The 23586-nt window shown below is 35.5% G+C and overlaps 1 protein-coding gene across 1 annotated transcript in view; it reads right to left on the reverse strand.

Annotated features, from left to right (window-relative positions):
- FREM2 (FRAS1 related extracellular matrix 2) overlaps positions 1–23586 on the reverse strand; it is a 221278-nt gene that overhangs the window by 49874 nt on the left and 147818 nt on the right. The window contains exons 7-8 of the mRNA XM_069064632.1: positions 2740–2889; positions 29–238 (exon numbers count right to left, since the gene is read on the reverse strand). Of these exons, the coding sequence (XP_068920733.1) occupies positions 29–238; positions 2740–2889 (360 nt within the window). The remainder of the gene's footprint in view (positions 1–28; positions 239–2739; positions 2890–23586) is intronic.

The following is a 23586-nucleotide window of genomic DNA, read 5'->3' on the forward strand; positions in this document are numbered from 1 at the left end:
GAATAACATGACCATGATAGATACTTACAATCAGAGGTTGAATCATTAATAAAAATTGTGGCTTTGTTGGGTTCTCCAAGGGCAGCATTCATAGGCATACGTAATACTAATTCAAACTTCTCAACTCCCTCTAATATTGGCTGTCCTCGATCATCCAGAATAATGACCCGGAGAGTTTGCAAGTTAACTCCAGGTGGGAAATCTAAATTACGACTGATTCCCACATAGTCAATTCCAGCTATAGGGGAAATAAAGGATTAACTGATTAAAAAGTGACAAAAGAAACTACCATCCTTCCAGTCACCCAGGGTTACAGCTTTGGAGTCTTCTTAACTCTTTTTCTCCCTCACTTTTGACATCCAATTGGTTGCTAAAACTTCTCAATTCCACCCTCTCCCAATCCCCATATTTCTTTTTTTTTTTTTTTAAAGCAATTGGGGTTAAGTAACTTGCTCAAGGTAACTTGGCCAGTTATTTCTGGGTGTGGTGCTAAGTATCTGAGCCCAGATTTGATCTCCAGGTCATCCTGACACTGAAGCCGGTGCTCTTACTCACTGAGCCACCTGGCTGCCCCTAAGCAATTGGGGTTAAGTAACTTGCTCAAGATTACATGGCCAGGTGTTTCTGGGTGGGTGCTAAGTGTCTGAGCCCGGATTTGATCTCCAAGTCATCCCAACACTGGAGCCGGTGTTCTTACTCGCTGTGCTACCTGGCCGCCCCCCCAATCCCGATATTTCTTGCATCTGTCTCTTTCCCCCCATCTATCTCTTTTCCCTCTCTGTCTTTTCCCCCTTTTCCACAATTAACATCCTAATTCAGACTCTCATCACCTCTTACTTGGTCTATAGTCATGTACTAATGTGTTGAAATAAACTTCTAATGGCTCTTCTAGCATTCAGTCTTTCCCCATTCCATTTCCTCTTCTACTAGAACCCACCAATGTATATTCCTAAAGCAAAGATGTGACCATATTACTCCCTTGCCTAAGAAACTACAGTGTCTCATTAAATAGACCAATACAACTATGATGGATAAACATCTGGAACATAATGAAATCTTGAGGGATCTTTATGAAATAACCCAGAAAATCTAAAGTCTTTTGACAAGAACTATTTAGTTTTTTATTTTGTGCCCTTAGCTCATACCACAGTGCCTGACACAAAGTTGGGGCAGGGATAGGGACTGAGTTCATGATTTCACTGGTATAGGGAACTCCTAGGGAAGATAACTGTCAACCAAAGCAAAATAGCACCTTATCTTCAACTTCTTGTCTTAGAGAGTTGTGTAGAGCATTGTGAGGTTGAAGTGCCTCACCCAGGGTCACATAGCCCTTATGTTAGGAGTGGCACAAAGTAGGCATATAATAGATTCCTATTGAAGTCAATCAAATTAAACTGAATTAAAGCCGTACTTCCTGCCCCCACACAAAAGCCAGACCAGAACACTATTCCTATGTGAAAGGAAAAGATAACTGGAGTTAATGGAGAGACAAAGAAGGCTGAGGAAGACTGAAGAATGAATGACACATTGTTATGGATATTTTATATGTTAAAACTAATTCATTCAATTTTAAATAGCTACAAAGCAATTAGTTTCATGAATGTTTAATATTACATTTCTAATAAAGCATCAATGAACAAAAAAAGTCACATCACATCCTCTTCCCCAAGCCAAGAATACGCCCTTCCTTATTCTTCTTCACAAACAGCTTGAAAAGGGCTTTTTGTTGTCCTTTGCATTTTTTCCAACCTTTAGCTCAATCTAGACTTTAGCCTTTCTGAAAATTTTCTCATAGGCCTGTGCCTCTCTTTTTATATTCATCACTTCCATCTTTTGTAAATGTTCTTTTTGAATGTGAACTCATCAGAAAGCTTTCAGCAGAGCCACATTGAATCATTTCAATACCCTGCCCTCAGAATCATTCATGATAGCTTTGCCAGGATTCCATTTTGGAGAGCCTCTCTTGATCTTTCACAAGCTTAAGCCATGTGATTATACTTATCTATTCAATGAACTTTTGAAAATCTGGCTTCCTTAATTAGTCATAATATATAATTGAAACAATAAAGACATTTAGGTACATTCATTGAATGGAATGTGGTACAAAATGTTAAGTAAGAAGGTGAACAGATTTTTTTCTATTTTAAAAAAGAATCAAGTAACACATACACAATTTAATTTTTACATCTCTGACTCTTGGATGAAAAAGATTATTGAGTTATTAGCTGGTAACTTAGTCTAAGGCTCATGTAATGCATTTGCCTCCTTTTAATTCTAAAAGGTCTCATGTTTACTTAATAATGACAAAATATGTTTTTAAGCAAGAGACCTGTAATTTTTTGTTACTTTAATTATTTAAATTTCTATAGCCCTTAAAGTTCTACAAAGATTTCTTTACACTGCTACTCAATGATACAGATAATATTCATCTTCACAATACCTAGAAAATGTCTTTAATAAAGAGCAAAAGGGAGTTTATTTGTCAAATTGAATTCATTTTGTGGACCATGGAATCATTAATTTAGAGCTAGCTGACCTCAGAGGTCATTTAGTCCATCCATGCCTTCATTTTACAGTTGAAGAAACAGATCTAAAATGATTATGATTTGACCAAGGTCACGTAAGTAGTGGCAGAGTTAGGGTTAGTTTTTGAAATAAATGTAATATACTATATTGAAAGTCCCAGATTTATCAGAAGCCTTAAGAAATAAATGACAACTAGTATAAGAAATGACTCACCATCAGCAGAAGGGGGCTCACTTTTCCGAGATCTCACCATGACACTAGAAAGCCTTGAGAGATCAGTACCAGTTCTCCAAACATGTACTTCAACAAATCCAGCACTCTCATCAACAGAGTACTCAACAGCACCAAAGTGAAAAGTTGGCTCTGTTGAGAAAGAAATGGAATCCAATCATGTTATTTTTATTTTCTCTTCAAATCTTCAGCTTTATAGTGAAAATTAACTTGAATTATGAACCCTGGGTACATCCAGCATTAATCAGTTTTAAATCACAGTGTTCTTCACCTCTAGAGTAGAATCCCATCAGAACAGCACTTATCACATGGATTCATATGAACTTTGAGTTGTCTTTCATATTCCCTGAGTAAAAACAACTTCTAAAAGCCTCATAAAGTATGGGTATTAGTCTTTTCCCCAAACCCCAAAGTTAAAAGACAATTCCTCTGATGTACCTACAGGCCAGCTAGTTTTCGTTAGAGTTGTACTAAAAATGATATTGTTACATGATGCTGAATATCTGTGTTTGACTGGTTTATTTCCTCTGGGATAGGACTTTATTTTGAATGGCAAATCCAGGTGTTCAGCTCATGACTTATCTAAATCTAATCATACTATCCTGAAACCTGACTTTGTATCACTCTTGATACTGAGGTCTCTGTATCAACCCTAATCCTGAGAATGAATCATTAAAATTTACATAGTCGGATGGGTCATTATATCCAGGGATCCTGATTCAGGTTCCTATCTGGGGTTGAGGGGTCCTTTTTTCCTCTGTATGAAATCTGGGTTCACAGATAGGAATGACTTTGTTTCACTGGAGCTTGTTAGGGCCACTCAGAATTGGGGAGAATTCATATCTACTTTTCCCAGTAGTGGTGATAGATTAGTACCGATCTATCTTATGCCTCTTTTCTCAACATTGTCATTAACCATACATATTTATGACACGGATAGCTGGAGTTTGAGGCATAAGTTGGCATCCTTGGAAAGTCATTTCACTACCTGATTCATAGTAAAAAGATGATTTGGGGGGATAGAATATGAGATTCTTGCTACTTCAGGCTCACCTAGTCACTTGACTAAATAGCTGACTACATACATGTGAGTTGAAAATGTGAGTAACTTGGTGTATTCTGCTGCTCTTCATTAATTGTGACTTACAATAAAGCCAGGGTGGCCCCAGGCCAAGAGAGGCATGGAGCTTGAGTCTTTGCTCCTTAAAACACAAGGCCATTGTGAGCCTGATTTTCATGCTTCAGAGAATATGATTTTAATTTAAACTCATTCCCTAACACCATTGGTTCACAAGGAGAAACACACACATTCACACACACACACACACACACACACACACACACAAACCCTTTCTGTGCACTGCTTCATAGGCAGTTTCATTTCTTCACTTATTTCATTTATTTGGACCAAATAAATAACTCTGAATAAAAGAAAGTTAATTTGTTGTGTTCATATTTTGTGCAGCACAATTAGCAAATAGTCTTTCTTGTGAATTCTTACAGTATATGGAGCCAAACTCAGGGATTTTGTTTATATATTTTGGTGCAACGAGTGATAAATCTTCTGGAAACATATTTCCCTATTTCTGGACCTTTCAACCTGAGCTGTTCCTTCACTTCTGGATGCCAGGGCATGTGAGTGTGTGTGTATGGATGAAGGTGTTATCTTATTAACCTTAGTCAAGTTAGACTTTAAATGCAAGCCAATAAATTCCTGGCATTTCTCACTTCAATGCAAGCAGACAAAGGTGAAGATAAAGAGACTGGAGAGTGTAACTAACACAGAGAGTGCTTATTTTGACCAGCTCCACAGCCACAGCATATCTAAGTTTTTCTGAAAGGCTCCCCAAATCATTTTTGGAGGAAAAATGTTGAGTTTGACCCAGTGTGTTCAATAAAGGAACACACTGATCTTCCCCCCCCCCACCCCAACAGTCTTTGCAAACCATATTATTGTATAAAGTAGATTTTTGCTTTAAGGGACCAACTAGTTTGATTCAATAGGGGAAGAAATTCTACTTATTAATGCAGTATCTGCTTTCAATAGCTGCCTTTCCATCACAATACCCCAAATCCCATCCTGCCCCCCTACCTAATATTCCATTATATTAATGAGAAATTGAATAGAGTAAAATAACTTAAATGAAGGAAACCCTTACTATTAATCATCAAATTATTTAAATTCTCAATTTCTCTTTTTGGGTCTATGTTCATTCAAAGATGGATCAAAAGGTCTTCATTTTTATAGTTCTATATAGCAATTATATTTAAAATGAATCTTATTCAGTCAGTTGTCAGATAAGATGCAAAATCATTAAATTAGAATATTTTAAGGGGGAAATAATATTCAATCACAATCACTTGAAACTTATTCAGAAGATATCAGGTTATATTACAATCTACTGGGATCACATTAAAAAAAAACATCCATTTGATTATGATGTAGAAATACATATGGGTTTTACTAAATCAAAGAACACATATTATTAATGCTGGTCTTTTTTCCATTGATTGCTTCCGTTGACTGTTCATTTTTAAACACAGAGTTCTGTATTGGTAATTCCAAGATGATACTAGGTTGAAAGTCAAGTTAATAAGTATTTATTAAGAACCTACTATATCTCAGGCACTGTACTAAGTGCTGGAGATACTGTATTCCAAACTAAGTTATCATCTTTAATTTCAGCTAAATTTTGCTTTCTCAGAAGCATAATATATACTTTTATTCACTTGTCCATTTAAAAAATGAAAAACAAGTCAGCAGACTAGGCTTATGGATTAAGGGAATACAATAGACATAGTGTATTTGGATTTCACCAAAGCATTTTACAGAGTTATCTTGTGAATATGATGGAAAAATATAGATTGGATCATAATTTAGTTAGATGGATTCAATAGTCATAGTAGGTTAATATCAACTTGGAAAGAGCTCTCTAGTGCAGTTTTTAAGGGATCAATTCTTGGCCTCCAATTTAATGTATCTATCAATAGCCTGCAGGAAAACATCGATGGCATGCCTGTCAAATCTGTGGATGGAGTGGCATGACATATATTGAATGACAAATTTGAGATAAAATGCTTTTACAATCTACAACAAGGGGCTGAATATAAGTGAGGACCTATTAAGATATAAATGCAGTGTCCAACATGGATTTGGATAATAGACATCACAAATACAGAACAAGATAAACAAGAGAGCAATTCATATAAAAATACCTAGAAGATTCAGGGCACTTCAAGCTTAATGTAAACCAGCAACATGACATGGCAACTAGAAAAGTTAATATTATTTTATGACACACTGAAAAAACCCCACAATTTCCATAATGAGAAAGGTGATAGAGAAAGGTGAGATTAAATTATGTCTGGAATATTATGTGAAATGTTGGGCAATGCATTTTACAATAAGTTTGAGCACGTCCAGAGCACAGTGACCAGGATGGGGACAAATTTTAGTGACCATGCCATATGAAGATAATTGGCAGAATTACAATAATTAACCTGAAGAAGAGAATTCGTAGGGGGTCAATTATCCAAAGGCCACCATGTGAAGGTTATTAAACAGGCAGATATTAACTTAATATAAAGAAAAACTTCCTAAAACTTAGAGTTGTTAAAAAAATAGAATGGGCTTCCTCAGTAAGCAAGGAATATCCAACTACTGAAGGTGCTCAAGCAGAGATTGGCTGACCACTTGACAATATTATAAAAGAATTTCCTGCTTAGGAAATTTGGTTGGATTTGAAAATAACTAATCACAGTGATCCCTTCCAGCTGTGATAATATATTATTATATGGATAGTTTCCTATGACAGGAATTTTAAAACTGCTTTTGGGTGTGGTATGGTTCGTCCACATTTCGATGAATCCGTAATCTTAAAAGTATGAGAACTCCCTTTCCAAGTGAGAATTACAATCCATTTATGCTCTGCTTTCCTAGATTATTTTTGTCTTTGTATTTCCATAAAGGATGTATATAATATATTGGAAATATTCCTTTTATTCTTTTAGTATTTAATGAATACTAGAGAAATGTTTAAGTCATCCATGTAATACCAGAAAAGTAGGGCATATATTGAGAATGAGACTAGCCCAAGATGAATAGCTAATATACAACTGAAACAAAATATTACTCCACTCAATAAACTGATTTTAGATCAAGTCCCAATTGTGTACTGAAATCTTCTGCAATTTGATCCAATTCTATAAGTATATTCATTAAAAAAATCCAGGTATAGACATATGATACATGTTCCTAATGTATCTCCCCCATTGAATCCTCAACTGGCATCAAACACAGTCAAGCAGAACCAACTGACAAAGCAACAATGTCTGATAGCATAGGCAGCATTTCACACCCCTAATTTCCTACCTCTTGAAAAAATTAAGCATTATGTATTTAAGTATATCTATTTTAACAATACCTTATGTAGTATGGTTGAATTAAAGGACCATTCTTCCTTCCTTCCTTCCTTCCTTCATTCGTTCCTTCTTTCATTTTATCTTTCTTTTCTTCTTTCTTTCTTTCTTTCTTTCTTTCTTTCTTTCTTTCTTTCTTTCTGCTTTTTAGAGGGCAATTGGGGTTAAGTGACTTGCCCAAGGTTATATGGCTAGTTTTTGTGTTAAGTGTCTGAGGCCTGATTCGAACTCAGGTCCTTCTGACTCCAGGGCCAGTGCTCTATTCACTTTGCCACCTAGCCACTCTAAGGACATTCTTTTTTTTTTTTTTAAAGCAATCGGGGTTAAGTAACTTGCTCAAGGTTACATGGCCAGTTATTTCTGGGTGTGGTGCTAAGTATCTGAGCCTGGATTTGATCCCCAGGTCATCCCTGGAGCTGGTGCTCTTTACTTGCTGAGCCACCTGGCCGCCCCTTCTAAGGACATTCTTTAGATTTGAGGTGAATTGTAAACTTCAAATAATGGACTCCTTAAAAGGATAAGTAAGTCTTTTCTCCTCACCTAGGATTAACATCATACCCTTGAATCCCAATCTTTCCCTTCTCCTATAAAACCTAACTCCATTGATTAGCCCTACTCTTCCATTTTCATTTTCCCTCTATCAACTGGGTCCCTTCTATCTACAAACATGCTCATTCAGGTCTACGACATGAATTCACACAATAGCCTTTCTTCAACTTTGCTACCCTCCTCAAATTGTCATATTGTCATTCGTATGCACTGAAGATGCTAAGGTAAAGAAATAATAAAATGACGTAGGTGTCTGGAATCAGATAAGTGGGGAGGATACAGAAAGGAAGAAAAGAAATGAGATGTGTTTGGAGTTTGAATATCCACTTAAGATCTCACAGGCAACAGCTAGGCACAACTTCTTTTTTTCATTAGAGCTCTGGCAGGGATCTGCTCATTATGGATTAAAGACAGCCTGGCAAGCTAGCAATATGCTATGAAAAAAGTCATGAAAGTTCTTACATGAGATGGTTTGCAGTAGCCAGAAAAAATAAAGGAAAATGAGGCAGAAAGACAGGGAGTGGTATCTTCTATCTGATCAGCAGGGAGAAGGAAGAAAAGAATAGAACAGGCGAGAAGGAACTTTAAGATGGAATTTAGGTTAAAGCCTTCACAACATCTAGAACAGCTTCCATTAGGACTTTGGCAGATGAATCAAAGGCAAGTTAGTGGTAGATCACGAGAAAGACATGGGAAAACCCTATTATAAATAAAATCCTTCTACCTCCTGACAGAGAAGTGAAGGACTTAGGTAAAGAATGAGACATGGCCTTTCTGCCATGACAGTTAACCACAAGAGCTACTAATATGTATAATCGAGGACTGAGGAACTTGCACTATGGAGAACACCAGGGAAATCTGCTGTGAGGTTTTGTGGTTGTTCAGTTGTTTTTCAGTTGTGTTCCACTCTTTGTTACCGCATTTGGGGTTTTCTTGGCAAAGATACTGGAGTCGTTTTCCATTTCCTTCTCCAACTCATTTTATAGATGAGGGTTTAGTGACTTGCCCAGAGTCATACAACTACTAACTGTCTGAGGCAAGATTTGAACTCAGGAAGATGAGTCTTTCTGTCTCCAGGGCTGGCACCTTATCCAGTACACCATCTCACTATGGAGTGTCTATTATGTTTCTGTTTTTGCCAATGCCAAGTAATATATAGATAAAAATACAGTGCATTGTAGTGGGTAAAGTATTTGAGTTAGAGTGAGCAAAGACCTTGGTTTGAATCAAACAGTCACTAATTGTGTTACTATAGGCAGGTTACCATTATCTCTGAGCCTTACTTTATTCATTTGCAAAATGGGGAAACTAATATCTGATGTACCAGTCTCACAGGGTTATTTTGAAGATTAAATTACTTAAAATAAGTAAGTTATATTATTAACCTTGAAGAATTACATAAATTTCAACTATTATTATTTGTATGCCTAAGATTCAATATGGTTTTTCTACAAGAGAAAGAGATCAGGTGAGAAAAAAAATAATAAATGACATTTATGAAGTGCTTTAAAAGGCTTATTTTGTACTTTCTGTACATTATCTCATTTTGATACTAATAACAACCCTGTTAGAAAAGTACTATATATATATATTGCTCCCATTTTACTGAAGAAGAAACTAAGTCTCAAAGAGTTTGACTTACCCATGGTCACAGAACTAGTAAGACTCAGAGACAGAATTCAAACTCAAGACTCATCTGACTTCACACTCAGTGTTCTTTATACTCTCCCTATAAAGCTCTATTTTTCACTTCATTAGAAATAATGAATTATTTCTTTTGAAAGAATGGAAGAAGTTACTTAACTGTGCATAACGGCTCACTAAACAGTGATACCACTGCTAGGTCTATACTCCAAAGAGATCAAAGAAAGGAAAAAAGGACTCATGTACAAAAAAAAATTATTTGTAGCAGTTCTTTTTGTGTTGTTTTAGAACTGGAAGATAAAAGGTGCTCATCAGTTAGGAAAGGGCTAAAGAATTATGGAATATTACCGTGTTTCCCCGATAATAAGACCTATCCTGAAAATAAGCCCTCCCCTTACTGTGTAAGATTCCTCTAAAATAAGCCCTCCCCCGAAAATAAGCCCTATTGAGATTGCTACTGTAGTGAAGGTGATCCCCTGAGCTACACGCTACATTATGGTACCCTCTGTATGCACCGTCCCCCCCTGCCATGTGAAACGCACGCTGTGCTCCGAGCTGCATCCAATCAGAGCTGTAGCAGTGAACGTGTCATCCTGTTCTTTATTGAATTCATTATTGAATAAAGGTACATTTTTTTGTTCACATTTACCTGTTTATTAAAATTGCTGTCAATGTTCATTAAAATAAGCCCTCCCCTGAAAATAAGCCCTCTGGTGTTTTTCTGTCCAAAAAAATTAATAAGACAGTGTCTTATTATCGGGGAAACACGGTAGTAATGGAATACCAATGTGCTGAAGAAATGATGAAAGGGATAGTTTCAGAAAAACATGGGAAGTTAGTTTCAGAAAAACCATGTACAAACTTAAAAGGAGTTCATTTAAGATTCTGTTCATTTCAGAACAGAATCAGGAAAACAATTTTTTCAGAAACACCAATATTGTAAAGATAAACACCTCTGAAAGATAAGAACTTTAGTCAATACAATATTCAACTATGATTCAAGAGGACTAATGATGAAACATGGCTTTTATCTCCTGAAAGAGAAGTGATGGACTTAGGTAAAGAATGAGACATATTATTTTGGCCATGGACAATGTGGGAACTTATTTTGCTTGACTATGAATGTTTGTTGCAAGGATTGTTTTTCTTTCTTTTAAATCAGTGGGAAATAAGAGGGAGAGAAGATAAATTTTTGTTAATTAAGAAATTGTTTTAAGAAAAGAAAGATAGGAAAAGGAAAAAGAGAAAGTGAGGCAAAAGAATCATAATCATTATTAGGAGGTTGGTTGAGAATAAAACAGAGTATGAAAGGAATAAGCTCTATGGGACGGTTAGAATTTTCTATTAGATTTGAAGCCGGCACAGGCAAATGAGACTTTATACAAAAATATTCACGGGCTTGGAGAATATGTCCTGAGCACTTGAACTCAGAATTATGAACATTATAGACAACTGAAGGACTTTCTTAAAGTTGAGGTAAGAGAGAATGGGATAATGATAGCAGATGGCATCTAGAAAGCAGGACTACACAACTCTTGATTTGTTTCCCCTCAAGAAGCATGTTCTTCAAACGAGGAAGGATAGAATGAAATCTTGGAACAGAAGATTGGATGCAAATACATTCAATGGTGGTAAGAGAACAATGAATTAATTTCAGTGAATTTATCTCAAGGCCTAGGCATACTCTGGCTTATAGATCTGACTGAAAAAAAAAAGAAGGCAATGGCTAATCCTTTATTAATTCTTTCTTCAAAGCACAGCCCAGGCACCAATTCCTACATAGGGATTTTCTTCATTCTCTCAGTGGTTAGTACCGAATTCCTTTTAAGGTTATTTTATATTACTTCATACACAGTAATTCCTAATCCAGAGTCACGTTCTACTGGACATTCTAAGTACATGAAGGCCCTTTTAGGTGGCCATTTAATTCTCCATATCCAACACCTAGCATAATATTTTGTTAATATTAATAAATGTAAATTTAATTAAATTGTTGGATACCGAAAGTTAAAGAACAAGAAAAAAATCTCAAATTGCCAGATATTTCCTAGACATATCCTGTACCTTCTTCTCTAATATCTGACAATACTTGTTCATGATCACAACCACTCCAGACTATTGGTCTTGTTCCATGTATTCACTACCCTTTATGGGAGCAAGGTTGGCTACTCAGTAATAACTTATAGTCTTAATGAATTCCTAGAGCCCTGAGATTTTTAAATCCTTAGCTAGTACGTGTGAGAGACTGGAATTGGACTAAAGTCTTCCTGACTCCAAAACTGTCTGTCTGCTACTTCATATCACCTTTCTATGGTGCTTTAGGATCCTAATAATTTAACTCTTTTGGGGCATTCAAATTGACTGAGATGTGCTTTTACTGGAACAAAGAAAATTCACTCTATTTTTGACAGTGCTATGTTAAAAGAAAAGGACTCTGATTAAAGCCACATCCTTAGATGGTTCTGAATAATCTCATTAAACATTAATACATTTTCCAGGCTGATGTGAGACCTTTTGCTCCAAATGGCACAGGTAGGATCATGTGTATTTCCTATATACAGAGGGTGATGAGGAGGCTTGACATGTTATGCAATACACCTGCAACAGAGATAATGGAGAAGTAATAAAACTGTTCTCCCCCTCTCAGAGGGCAAAAATAATAAGTCAGATTTTCTTTATAAAGTCTGTGCTGTCTAGATTGATGTTTATAATCACATTTTATCTCATGAGATGAAAAGAAAATGTACCACTATTAATCGCTATCTCAAGTCAAATCTTATTACTCTCACTTATGTATATGACAAATAGGGCTGTATGATAAGACTTTTAATACCCGTTTCAGTGTTCAACATACAAGAATAAAAAAATGTATTGTAATCTTTTTGCTCGGTACTGAAAACAAAAGGGATGAGGGCAAAACAAGACAACTGCTTCCTACATATTTTAGTAGCAAATAAATTCATTTTTTGTGTGTTTCTAGGAAGTAGAGGGTAATATGGTCAAGATTAAGGTCAAGAGCTTGGATCTTGGATGGTGTCAGAGAATTTCACCAAGACTGGAAGAACACTTCTACACTAGATGTCTCAGGCATATGAGTCATCTTTCTCAACTGCTATTTGTATGTACAGATAGCCTTCTTTTTGAAAGGGAAAAAAATATCCTGCTAGTCCATGTGAGACTGGAATTGGACTACAATTCAAATGAAAAGGAGCCTGCTTGACAATCAGTTAAGAATATTTTACTAGGATTTTCTCTATTTCACATTTATTTATATTATTTAAACACATTTCTCCTATCACCACCATTATATATATAGTTTGAGTCATATTCAACACCCCCCTTTTTTTTTTGCTTTTTGGAGGGGGGAAGGCAGGGCAATTGGAGTCAAGTGACTTACCCAAGATCACACAGCTAGTAAGTGTTAAGTGTATGAGGTTGGATTTGAACTCAGGTCTTCCTGACTTCAGGACTGGTGTTCTATTCAACTTTTTTTTTTTGCTTTTTGGGGGGCAATTGGGATTAAGTGACTTGCCCAAGGTCACACTGCTAGTTTTTGTGTTAAGTGTCTGAGGCCAGATTTGAACTCAAGCCCTCCTGACTCCAGTGCTGGGGCTCTATTCACTGCACCACCTAGCTGCCCCCTATATTCAACTCTTAAAGAACCCTATCAAAATATCTATTTTTGGTTGAAGTTAAAGACTTTTTATACAAAAAAGGATAATTATTAATTGTTATATTCAGGAGATTAAAAAGATGTATTTATGTAGCTTCTTTCTCTGCAAATCATATTTTCCTTTGAATGAAGAAAAATTAGTGCCTATAGAATGTGCTGATAAATTAAGGTCCATATTTTCCTACAGATTTCAATTGGGCATTTATGGCTTTTCAAAGATAATGTTATCAGAGGCTACATTGTCAGTCTACGTCTAAACATCTCATCTGGCCTTTCTCAGGGTCAAAATAAGTTCATGTATAAACTTTAACCAAACTTTATGGTTATCAGGATTCATGACCAACACAGCAGTATCTGAAGAGGGCTACATGGGTGTTGTTTTTGGTTTGTGCTTGCTTTCCAGTTTTCAAGGTAGTAGGAATGATAAGCTGGAGGGGATTAAAATGAGGAAAACCCAGATGGCAAAGGGCCTTGAAGGACCTGTTTTTTGTTTCGTTTTTAGCATGGATAAAGTTTTGACTATTATAAATAGCCAAATTAACTACAAAGAACATATGAAAGAAGATTCTATCTGCATCCAGAGAAAGAACTGATAAACAGAAGTATGTATAGAATGATTTTATGCATATACATACATATATATGTATGCACATACTCATACATATTTGTGCTTAATTGCAGTCATCTCTAGGGTGGCGGGAAGGGAAAAACAGAGAAATTTACATGATAACTTTATCATATATTTAAAAGGAGTAGTAAGTCTACATAATAGATTTTCAGTCTCACGTGCAACCATCTTTTTATTATATTATGTTAGGAAAATACTTGTTTTTAATTAATTAATTAAATTTAATTTAAATTAAAAATAAAATAATTTTTTTTAATTTAAAAAAAATGTGAAGGAGGGGAGACATGATATTTAACCTCAATTATATAAGAAAGTATCATGTAGAAAGGAGATTGGACTGGTTCTGCTTGATCCAGTGGCAGAACTAGGAGCAGTGAGAATCAACTGCAAAGGGGCAGTTGGATTTGTTGCAAGGAGAAACTTCTTAACATTTGGTGGGATTTAGTCATCATTCCCTGGAGGACTTGATTCTTTTATGTTTGAAACTTATGCCCTGGAGGTCGACCATTCAGATTGGTAAATGCCTCACTTTCCTATGAGGCCTACCAAATCTAAATAAGCTCCAGCTATACTTCACTTACTCTCTGGCCATCTTTTGTCTACTTTCTTAACAAATCTTGTGTTTTCCAACCCTCTTTTGCTCTTCACTTTACCAGATTAGGAACCATGAGAAAACCAATACTACTATTCTTCCTTAAAAGAGTGTGTTACGGGAAAACTGGAAAACATTATGGCAGAGACTAGGCATAGAACATCATTTTACACCATATACCAATACAAAGTCAAAATGGATACACAATTTAGATATAAATGCTGACACCACAAGCAAAGTAAGAGAGCAAGGAAGAGCATACCTGTCAGATTTATGGAGAAGGGGAGAATTTGTAACCAAAAAACAGATAGAGAACATTAAGAAATATAAAGCAGATGATTTTGATTACATTAGATTGAAAACTTTTCACACAATCAAAGGCAATGCAATCAAGACTAAAAGGGAAGCAGAAAGTTGGAAACAATTTTTACAGCCAGTTTCTCTGATAAAGGTCTCATTTCTAAAATATATAAAGAACTGAGTCAAATTTATAAGAAGACAAGTCATTCCATAATTGATAAGTGATTAAAGATTATGAACAGGAAGATTTCAGATTAAGAAATTAAAGCTATCTATAATCATATGGAAAAATGCTCTAAATCACTATTGATTTGAGAAATACAAATCAAAACAACTTGAGGTACCACATCACACCTATCAGATTGGCTATCATGACAAAACAGGAAAATGATAAATATTGGAGAAAATGTAGGAAAATTGGAGCACTAATGCATTGTTGCTGGAGTTGTGAATGGATCCAACCATTCTAGAGAGCAATCTGTAACTATGCCCAAAGGGCTATCAAAGTATGCATATCCTTTGACCCAGCAATACCACTTCTAGGTCTATATCCCAAAGAGATCATAAAAATGAGAAAAGGACCCACATGTACAGAAAGTATAGCAGCTCTTTTTATGATAGTAAAAAATTGGAAATTGAGGGAATGTCCATCAATTGGGGAATGACTGAACAAGTTGTGGTATATGAATGTAATGGAATACTTTTGCACTATAAGAAATGATGAGCAGTCAGACTTCAGAAAAACCCAGAAAGACTTATATGAACTGCTGCTGAGTGAAGTGAGAAGATTCAGGAGAACATTGTACACAGTTACAGCCACATTGTGTGATGACTAACTTTGATAGACTTAGCTCTTCTCAGCAATGTAAGGAACTAAGACAACTCAAAAAGAGACATGATGCAAAATGCCATCCACATCCAGAAAAAGAACTTTGGAGTCTGAAAGCAGATGGAATCATACTATTTGCTCCCTTTTTTGTTTTGTTTCTTCTTTCTTGTGGTTCCTCCCATTGGTTCTAACTCTTCTTTATAACATGACTCATGTGAAAATATGTTTTTTCTTTTTGGAGAGGGGAAGGTAGGGCAATGGGGTTAAGTCACTTGCCCAAGATCACATGGCTAGTAAGTGTTAAGTGTCTGATTCTGGATTTGAACTCAGGACCTCCTGACTCCAGGTGTGGTGCTCTATTCACTGCACCACCTAGCCGCGAAAATATGTTTAATATGAATGTATTTGTAGAACCTTATATAAGATCACATGCTGTCTTGGGGATGGGAGTGAAGGGGAGAAAATTTAAAACTCAAAACTTATTGAAGTGAATGTTGGAAACTAAAAATAGATAAATAAGTGTTTTTAAAAGAGCATATTAATCCACACCTATAATTTCATTTACCATTTCTAACTTTGCAAATCAAAATCTCCACCATGTCTATGACTTTTTCATTTCATTGTGTCCCCATATTAAAATATAAGCTCCTCAAGGGCAGGAGTTATCTTTATATTTGTATCCCCAGCACTTGACCCAGTATTCAGCACATTTTATTATTGTTCAGTATCCCATTTGGGATTTTCTTGACAAAGATGTTGGAATGGTTTGCCATTTCCTTCTCCAGCTCATTTTACAGATAAGGAAACTGAGGCAAGCAGGGTTAAGTGAGTTGTCCAGGGTTACATAGCTTGGGAGTACCTGAGGCTAGATTTGAATTCAAGAAGAGGAGTCTTCCTGATCCTAGGGCTGGCACCCTATCCACTGTGCCTCCTAGCTCACTTGTTCAGCTAATGAACACTTCCTATATTCAATGAAACTTCCTCAATTAATTGTTACATGTGCTTCCACTCAAGGTTAGGAAAGCAGCTATAGATGCTTTGAACCTTTTTCTTCAGTTTGTATAAATCATAATGACTCACACATAAGAAACAAAAGTTTCTGAAATTAACTGGAAGTGGTTCAAACAGCAGTATAAATGAAAGGACTTTGTCCTCTATTCTAAATTAAAGGCTGCCTTGCCACTGCTGAGATCAGATAGGTTTAGGGATCTCTAAAGTCATTCTCAGGAATTTGGGAGTCAATAGGAAAGTGGAAGAAAGGGAGAATATGTTAGCTCCTATTAAAGGCACTTATAGAATATCTAAGAATTTAAAATAAAATTAAAAGCCAAATATAAACAAAATGTAACATTACATTATCATAACAAAAAAGTGAACATGAAGAATGCAGAGAAGTATGGGAAGACATATGAAGTAAAGAAAAGTTAAAGTATAATCAGTAAAATAGTATATTACAACCATGAAACTAATAAAAATGAAAAACGGTCAAACCTATTTGCAGTGAAATTATTGTAATCAAGCTTCATTCCAAAGAAGAGATGGGAAAATATATATGAATTCAAGTTTAACCTTACACTGTTGCATCAGGGCATCTAATCTCCAAACATTATGCTCTTGTATTCTAATCAGTGGGAAGAGATGGGTCAGACGAACCTCTGTGCTCTGCAATCAGACACCTAGGTAGATGTCTTATGTAGGGGAAATTTAAAAATAGATTGAGTGAACTTAGGGTTTGGAACAAGAACTAGAAAGGGGATAATGAAATAATTAACATCTGTACCCTAAGAGTTGACTACTACAAGTAGCAAGAGGAAAGTCTGGTCCAGGCAGAAGTAATATATAGCGATATAATTACAAAGACCAATGATAAGACAAAGATTTAATTAGAATTTAAATTAGTAGCAAAATTTTGGGAACAAAGTGGATGTTTATCTCCTGGGGAATGGCTAAACAAATTGTGATATGTGAATATATCACTGTGCTGGAAGAAATAGTGAATGCGATGAATGGAAAGACTTACATGAATAGATGCAACATGAAGTAAGCAATATATTCAATGACTACAAACATGTAAATACACAGAATAACCACAAAAATCATAATTAAGATCACAAAATTACAAAGAACAAGCATGGTTCAAAAGAAGTATGAGGAAACACCTCTATCCACTATGGAGGTCCATTGGAACAATGCATATATTGTCAGATTTTAAAAATCTATTCTTTCATTTTGCTGATTTTTTCTTCTTTAAAAATATTTTTACATGGGAGAAGCTTAACACTTCTCTACATTGTTATTTTTTTACATTCTTAAAGTGGAAAGTAAAATTCATAGGTAAGCAGATTCAGACTGCTACAATTTGAAAATATTTGAGAAATTTATTGAAACATTTTTTTTAATTTTTATTTTTTTGTCTTTTTTGAGGGGGGAAGGCAGGGCAATTGGGGTTAAGTGATTGCCCAAGGTCACATGGCTAGTAAGTCTTAAGTGTCTGAGGCCTAATTTGAACTCAGGTCCTCCTGACTGCAGGGCTGGTGCTCTATTCACTGTGCCTCCTAGTTGTCCCTAAATGTTTATTTTTTAAAGGACACAAAAATTATTATACTTTATAAAAAACAAAAACAAAACAACCACAAAAATCTCCATTTCCTGGTTACAGAATTGTTACCTTGGTTCTCAAAAGCTACACTATCAAAGCATAAGCCATGAAAGATTTTATTGAAATGGAAAGTTTTCAAGTAGAGATCCAGAAAAAAAAAGACTGTACTAAGGAGAAAATTAGCTTACAGGGAGCATGAAGTAAAATCCAGTTAAGTCAGGTTATCCTGAGTGAATCTGTAGATGAAATTAGAAGGAAGACAACAGAGCAAGAGCTAAATATTTTTTAACTTGAGCCAAAGGCAATCAGCAGGAATAGCAACTACTTGAATTAGAGAGAGGGGAAAATGCTTAGAAACCATTTCATTAATAATACTTTCAAGAATTTTGATAAGATAATACTAATAATTAATAATAATAAAGCTTATACATATATATTGCTTACTATGCATCAGGCTCTGTGCCAAGCACTTTACAATCATCTCATTTGATCTTCACAAAAACCCTGAGAGGTAGGTGCTATTATTATCCTCATTTTACAGGTGAAGAGACTGAGGCAATCAGGAATTAAGTGACTTGCTCAAGTGACTTGTCACACAGCTAATAAATGTCTGAGGGTCATATTAAAACTTAGGTCTTCCTGACTTCAGGCCTAGAACTCTGTCCACTGCACCACCTACCTGGGAATCAGTGATAGTCTATGGGTAAAGAGAGAAGACAATGGAAGATGATATTTTCTATTCCATGTTTCTATCTATGTTCCCTTTAACAGCTAGAAGGATGAGGTCCCAAGAGCTGCTTCACATTCAAAATGCAGCAGCATTCTATAGAAACACTATCTATGTCATCTCTCTCTGATTATTCCCTATTTTGGTCAACAAACATTTATTAAGTACCTTCAACATGCCAGATACTATGTTAAGTGCTGGGGATTCCCGCCCCCCCCAAAAAAAGGAGGTCAAAGGAGGTCTAATGGTCTAATGGACCATTGGCTTGAGAGTGCTTCTTACTAGTTTACCAGCTTACTATGTCATCATACTTATTTATGAAAATAATAATCCTACATGGAAATTAAGCATTGGAAAGGTAGCAACATATTCACATAGACTCATTAATACACTCCAGTTAGTGACCCTGGGAACCCTCCTTTCAGTCACTCCCTTTGCATACCATTCTCACTTGTACCTTCCAATACTGTGACTTCTTTTTCACAATCTCTGCATTCCTTTCCACACACTAATGGAGCTGTCAGAACCATACCTCCTCCTACCATATACAGATAACCAGTAGTCAACAGTGTGCTTGGTGCTTTTTTTTTTTAATAACTAAATGGGGATAATTGTCTATATCAGCACCCACTCTCACATTAGTATATTGTATTTGTAGTTGTTATTTCTCATTCCTTCTTAGTTAGAAAAACTTCCTGGTCCTTTGATATTTATATCTATGTTTATAAACAACTTTGACCCATAATCTCTCCTGCTACCCCTACAGCTGGGCCATCTTTGCCTATCCCTTTTAACTTCCATAATTTAATTGATTTCCAGTTAATAGCTGTGTGATCTAAGTCACATTTTAGATATCTGGAAGGTATGCTGTACTGGCAAAAATAAGAAATCAGATTCTGAACACATAAGCATCTTTTGTTCTTTCTGCAAGATTGTATTGTGCCATTGTATCTGTGTATGGCACCACAGCTTTGACTTGCAATGTTTTTTTAGTACCACAGTATTGAAAATTATCCCTCAAATCAAGCATAACTCTGTCCTGGGGAAAAAAAATAATGAACTCCAACTAGGCTTTTCAACTGAGGAAATTTGGCTCATCAGCATATTTCCATGGACTGTGAGATAGATTAATAAATTCTTGAGGGGAAATTTAAGCTGAGATAAATTTAAGACCAATCAGGTGTGAAAAGATAGGTTTCCTTGCCCCGAAGTTATTGCATTCAGATTATTTATACATTAGTAGCTAGTGAACCCCTACTATTTCTTTCATCAGTTTCACAAGACTGAAGTTGAAACTATTGGCAACCACTGAGTCGGACGATGTCAATGGGAGGATTGATTCCAAATCCTTCAGCTGTCTTCACGATGAACAGATTGCTGCATCTTAATTGAGCACTTGGCAGCCCAAATCAACCTGAAACTTCTTGAAACAAAGTGCTAGTATACACTCTCTGGGATTTTTTTTTTAGTGTGGCCAGGCCTGGCTAAAATGTCATTTCAAATAATTTGTCCAGCCAAATAGAATGATGGAATAAAGGATAAAAGTGCTATATCACTTTACAACCCTTATACAAATTTATAATTGTAGAGTTAAATGATTTTACTTGCTATAAACTTTCTAAGAAAGGTTGATAGATGAGACTGCCCTAATCCTTGGGGTGCACACTTCTTGATCTTGGGCAGGACCCCACCAAACAAGGGGTCCTTACTTCTGTTTGAAGTGTAAACAGAGTCTAATCTAGGAGAATTCTTGCCCTAAGGGAATAAACTCATGTGTCACCCCTCCAATGGTGTTTAGGGTGACCCAGGTCATGAAGGAGAAAACCCACCAGAGTTGTCTGGGTAGAGATGGATTCCCTTGTCCTGATTGCCTGAGGTGACTGAATCTCATGATCAAGCCACAAGAAAATACTGATCATAGCTCGTCTAATTAATAAATTGATTATTAATTACCCAGAAACTCTGTTTCTTAGGTTTTTCATTCACCATATACACATATGCCGTGCATGATGCCCATGAAGTTCTGGTAAGTGACCACATGAGTTAAATTACTTCAGTCCCTTGAGTAGTAATGGCCCATCCAAAGACCTAGCCTCAATATAAAGCGTGTCCCAAAAGTCTTAGTGCAGTTTTAAATAAAGCTAAACATAAGTCAAATAATTAAAATAAATAAAGTTTATAATGGCACTAAGACTTTTGGGATGCTCTAAGCTTTACTTAAAACTTCACTAAGACTTTTTATATATATATATATATATATATACCAGTTCCTCTGTTTCCAGTGCAGCATGGTATGGTGGAAAATCATTGGAAATAGACTAAAATGATTTGTATTCAAATTCTAGCTCTACTGCTTGCTAACAATGTAACTTTGGGAAAGTTATTTCCATTCTCATGGCTCAGTTTCTTCATCTGGAAAGTGAGGGGTTCATACTTACCTGGAGTGTTTGCACTTGTTTATTTTTAATATTTTAATAACAGTATTTCAGTATAACTTTGTCTTTATAACATAGTGTATTATATTTTATTCACTTCAAAATATTATTGTGAGAAGTGACCTGTAGCTTTATTAGACTGCCAACAGGGTACACGACACACAAAAAGTTAAGAATCCCTGGATTCAATGATCTTTAGAGCCTATTCCTATTTTTGCAGGCTTTATCATTACTAAATAACTTCGTTCTACTCAATCAACAGACAAAAGAGATTATTTATGATACTAGTCATTTCATATACTGTGATGGTGAAGAGAAGGTCATTCTGAAATGTAAGATATGCAAAACTCTTAGCTGTACTTAGAAACAACCCTAAATTGTGCCTTTTTCTTGTTGATAGTGCTGAATTAGTCTAATGGGAATGATAAGAAGGTTTGAAGTGGTTGCAGATATATGCATGTGCATGTGTGTGCACAGTGGAACAAATCTATTTAACATCTTTCTTGCTGTGAACTGTATGGTGTTTCAATGATTCCAATAAGCTAGGAAAGCTGCTCATCAGCAGGATAGCTAGCTCTTTTGGTGATATTAAGCACTGGTGGGAAATAATCAAATATATTCCAGCTGCTAACAAACAGCGCAACCTCAAAGCTAACAGGATAAGACCTTGTAGTCATTTTACTTTCTTGAAATCTCTACAACCATAACTTCTAGTGCTATTCTTATTTATCCAGTCCTACCCCCAAAAAATAATGTCTCACTAAAAATAAATGTAGCTATTTGAAAGTTTATTTTTAGCATTATAACTATTTCCTTTATTTTATTACCAATGTCATGCAATTACTTAAATTTAGCTGAAAAAATTTTAAAAATGGAGACGAACAAGATGGAATTTTTGAGTTGCATTTAGGAATATCAGTTCAAAATATGCAATATTTAAATTTAAAATAGGCTCCATTTGAAAATAGTAATGGTCATATTAAAGTAGTCACATAAATTTCTCTAAGTCATTATTGATTAAAGAAATGCAAATTAAAACAACCTTGAAACATCATTTTATACCTACCAGAGAGGCTAAAATGATAGAAGGGGAAAGTGACAAATGTTGGAGGGGTTGTGGAAAACTGGGAAACTAGTTCATTGTTGGTGGACTTGTGAACTTATCCAACCATTTTGGAGAGCAATCTGGAATTATGCCCAAAGAATTATTGAACTACCTCTACTCTTCAACACAGCAGTACCACTACTTGGGTCCTTTGCAGAAATAATTAGGGAAAAAGGAAAAGAACCTATATGTTCCAAAATGTTTGCAGCAGCTCTCTTTGTTGTGGCAAAGAACTAGAAACTGCAGGGATGCCCATCAATTGGGGAATGGCTGACCAAGTTGTGGTATTTGATAGTGATAGAATACTACTCGACAAAAAATGATAAAGTCAATAATTTTAGAAAAATCATGGAAAGACGCGTGAAATAATGAAGTATAAAATGACTGAGGACATTGTATGCAGAGTAGCAATATTGTTTTAAGAACAATTTTGAGTGTCTAAGTAATTTTGATTATTATAAATATCCAAATAAACTACAAAGGAGCTATGAAGATAGACACTTTGCATCCAGGGAAAGAACTGATAAACAGAAGTATGTATAGAATAATTTTCTGTCTGTCTGTCTATCTATCTATCTATCTATCTATCTATCTATCTATCTATCTATCTATCTATCTATCTATCTATCTTTGTGTCTAATGGTAGCCATGTCTAGGGGGAGGGGGGAACAGGGAAGGGAAGAATAAAAGAAAAGAAATTTACATGACAATTTTGTATATTTGAAAGGAATAGCAAGTTGTGCACCAAAGATTTGCAGTTTCATGTGCAATCACCTTTTTTATTGTACTATGTTAAGTAAAACTTTGTTGTACTCCATAAATTAAAAATAAAAAAAATATTTTTAAAATAGCAATGGAGAACATTCTTTTAATATCTTCCTATAATATACATGGAGCATTTCCGCAATCATCTACCTACATAATAATGCAATGATTATTAATTAGGTCATAGATTTAAAACTAAAAAGGATTTTAGAGATTTCATGAGGTTAAGGTACTTATATTCATTCTGAGGAACTGAAAGTACTTGTATTCCATGACTATGGAGCTGCTGTCTATGCTGATCTATGAAAAGTTATGGGGAATAATTGACATCTATAGAGGGTTTTAATATTTTCAACATGTTTTACATAGCTTCATTTGTTGTTTACAAAAAGTCCCTGAAATGAAGGTTCTACAGGCATTATTATCCTTATTTTATAGATGAAGAAACTAAGGCCCAAAGAGTTTAGGTGACCTAGCCCTTCTCATCCATTAAGTTTTGAAAGTGGTCTGTAAAATGTAAGTCTTTCCTGCTTCCAAGTCCAACACCTTCTGCTCCCTTATTTT

The sequence above is a fragment of the Petaurus breviceps genome, unplaced genomic scaffold, assembly GCF_028583685.1.
Source record: "Petaurus breviceps papuanus isolate PSGF00001 unplaced genomic scaffold, PetGlider_PUasm1.0 90639, whole genome shotgun sequence".
NCBI classification, from domain to species: domain Eukaryota; kingdom Metazoa; phylum Chordata; class Mammalia; order Diprotodontia; family Petauridae; genus Petaurus; species Petaurus breviceps.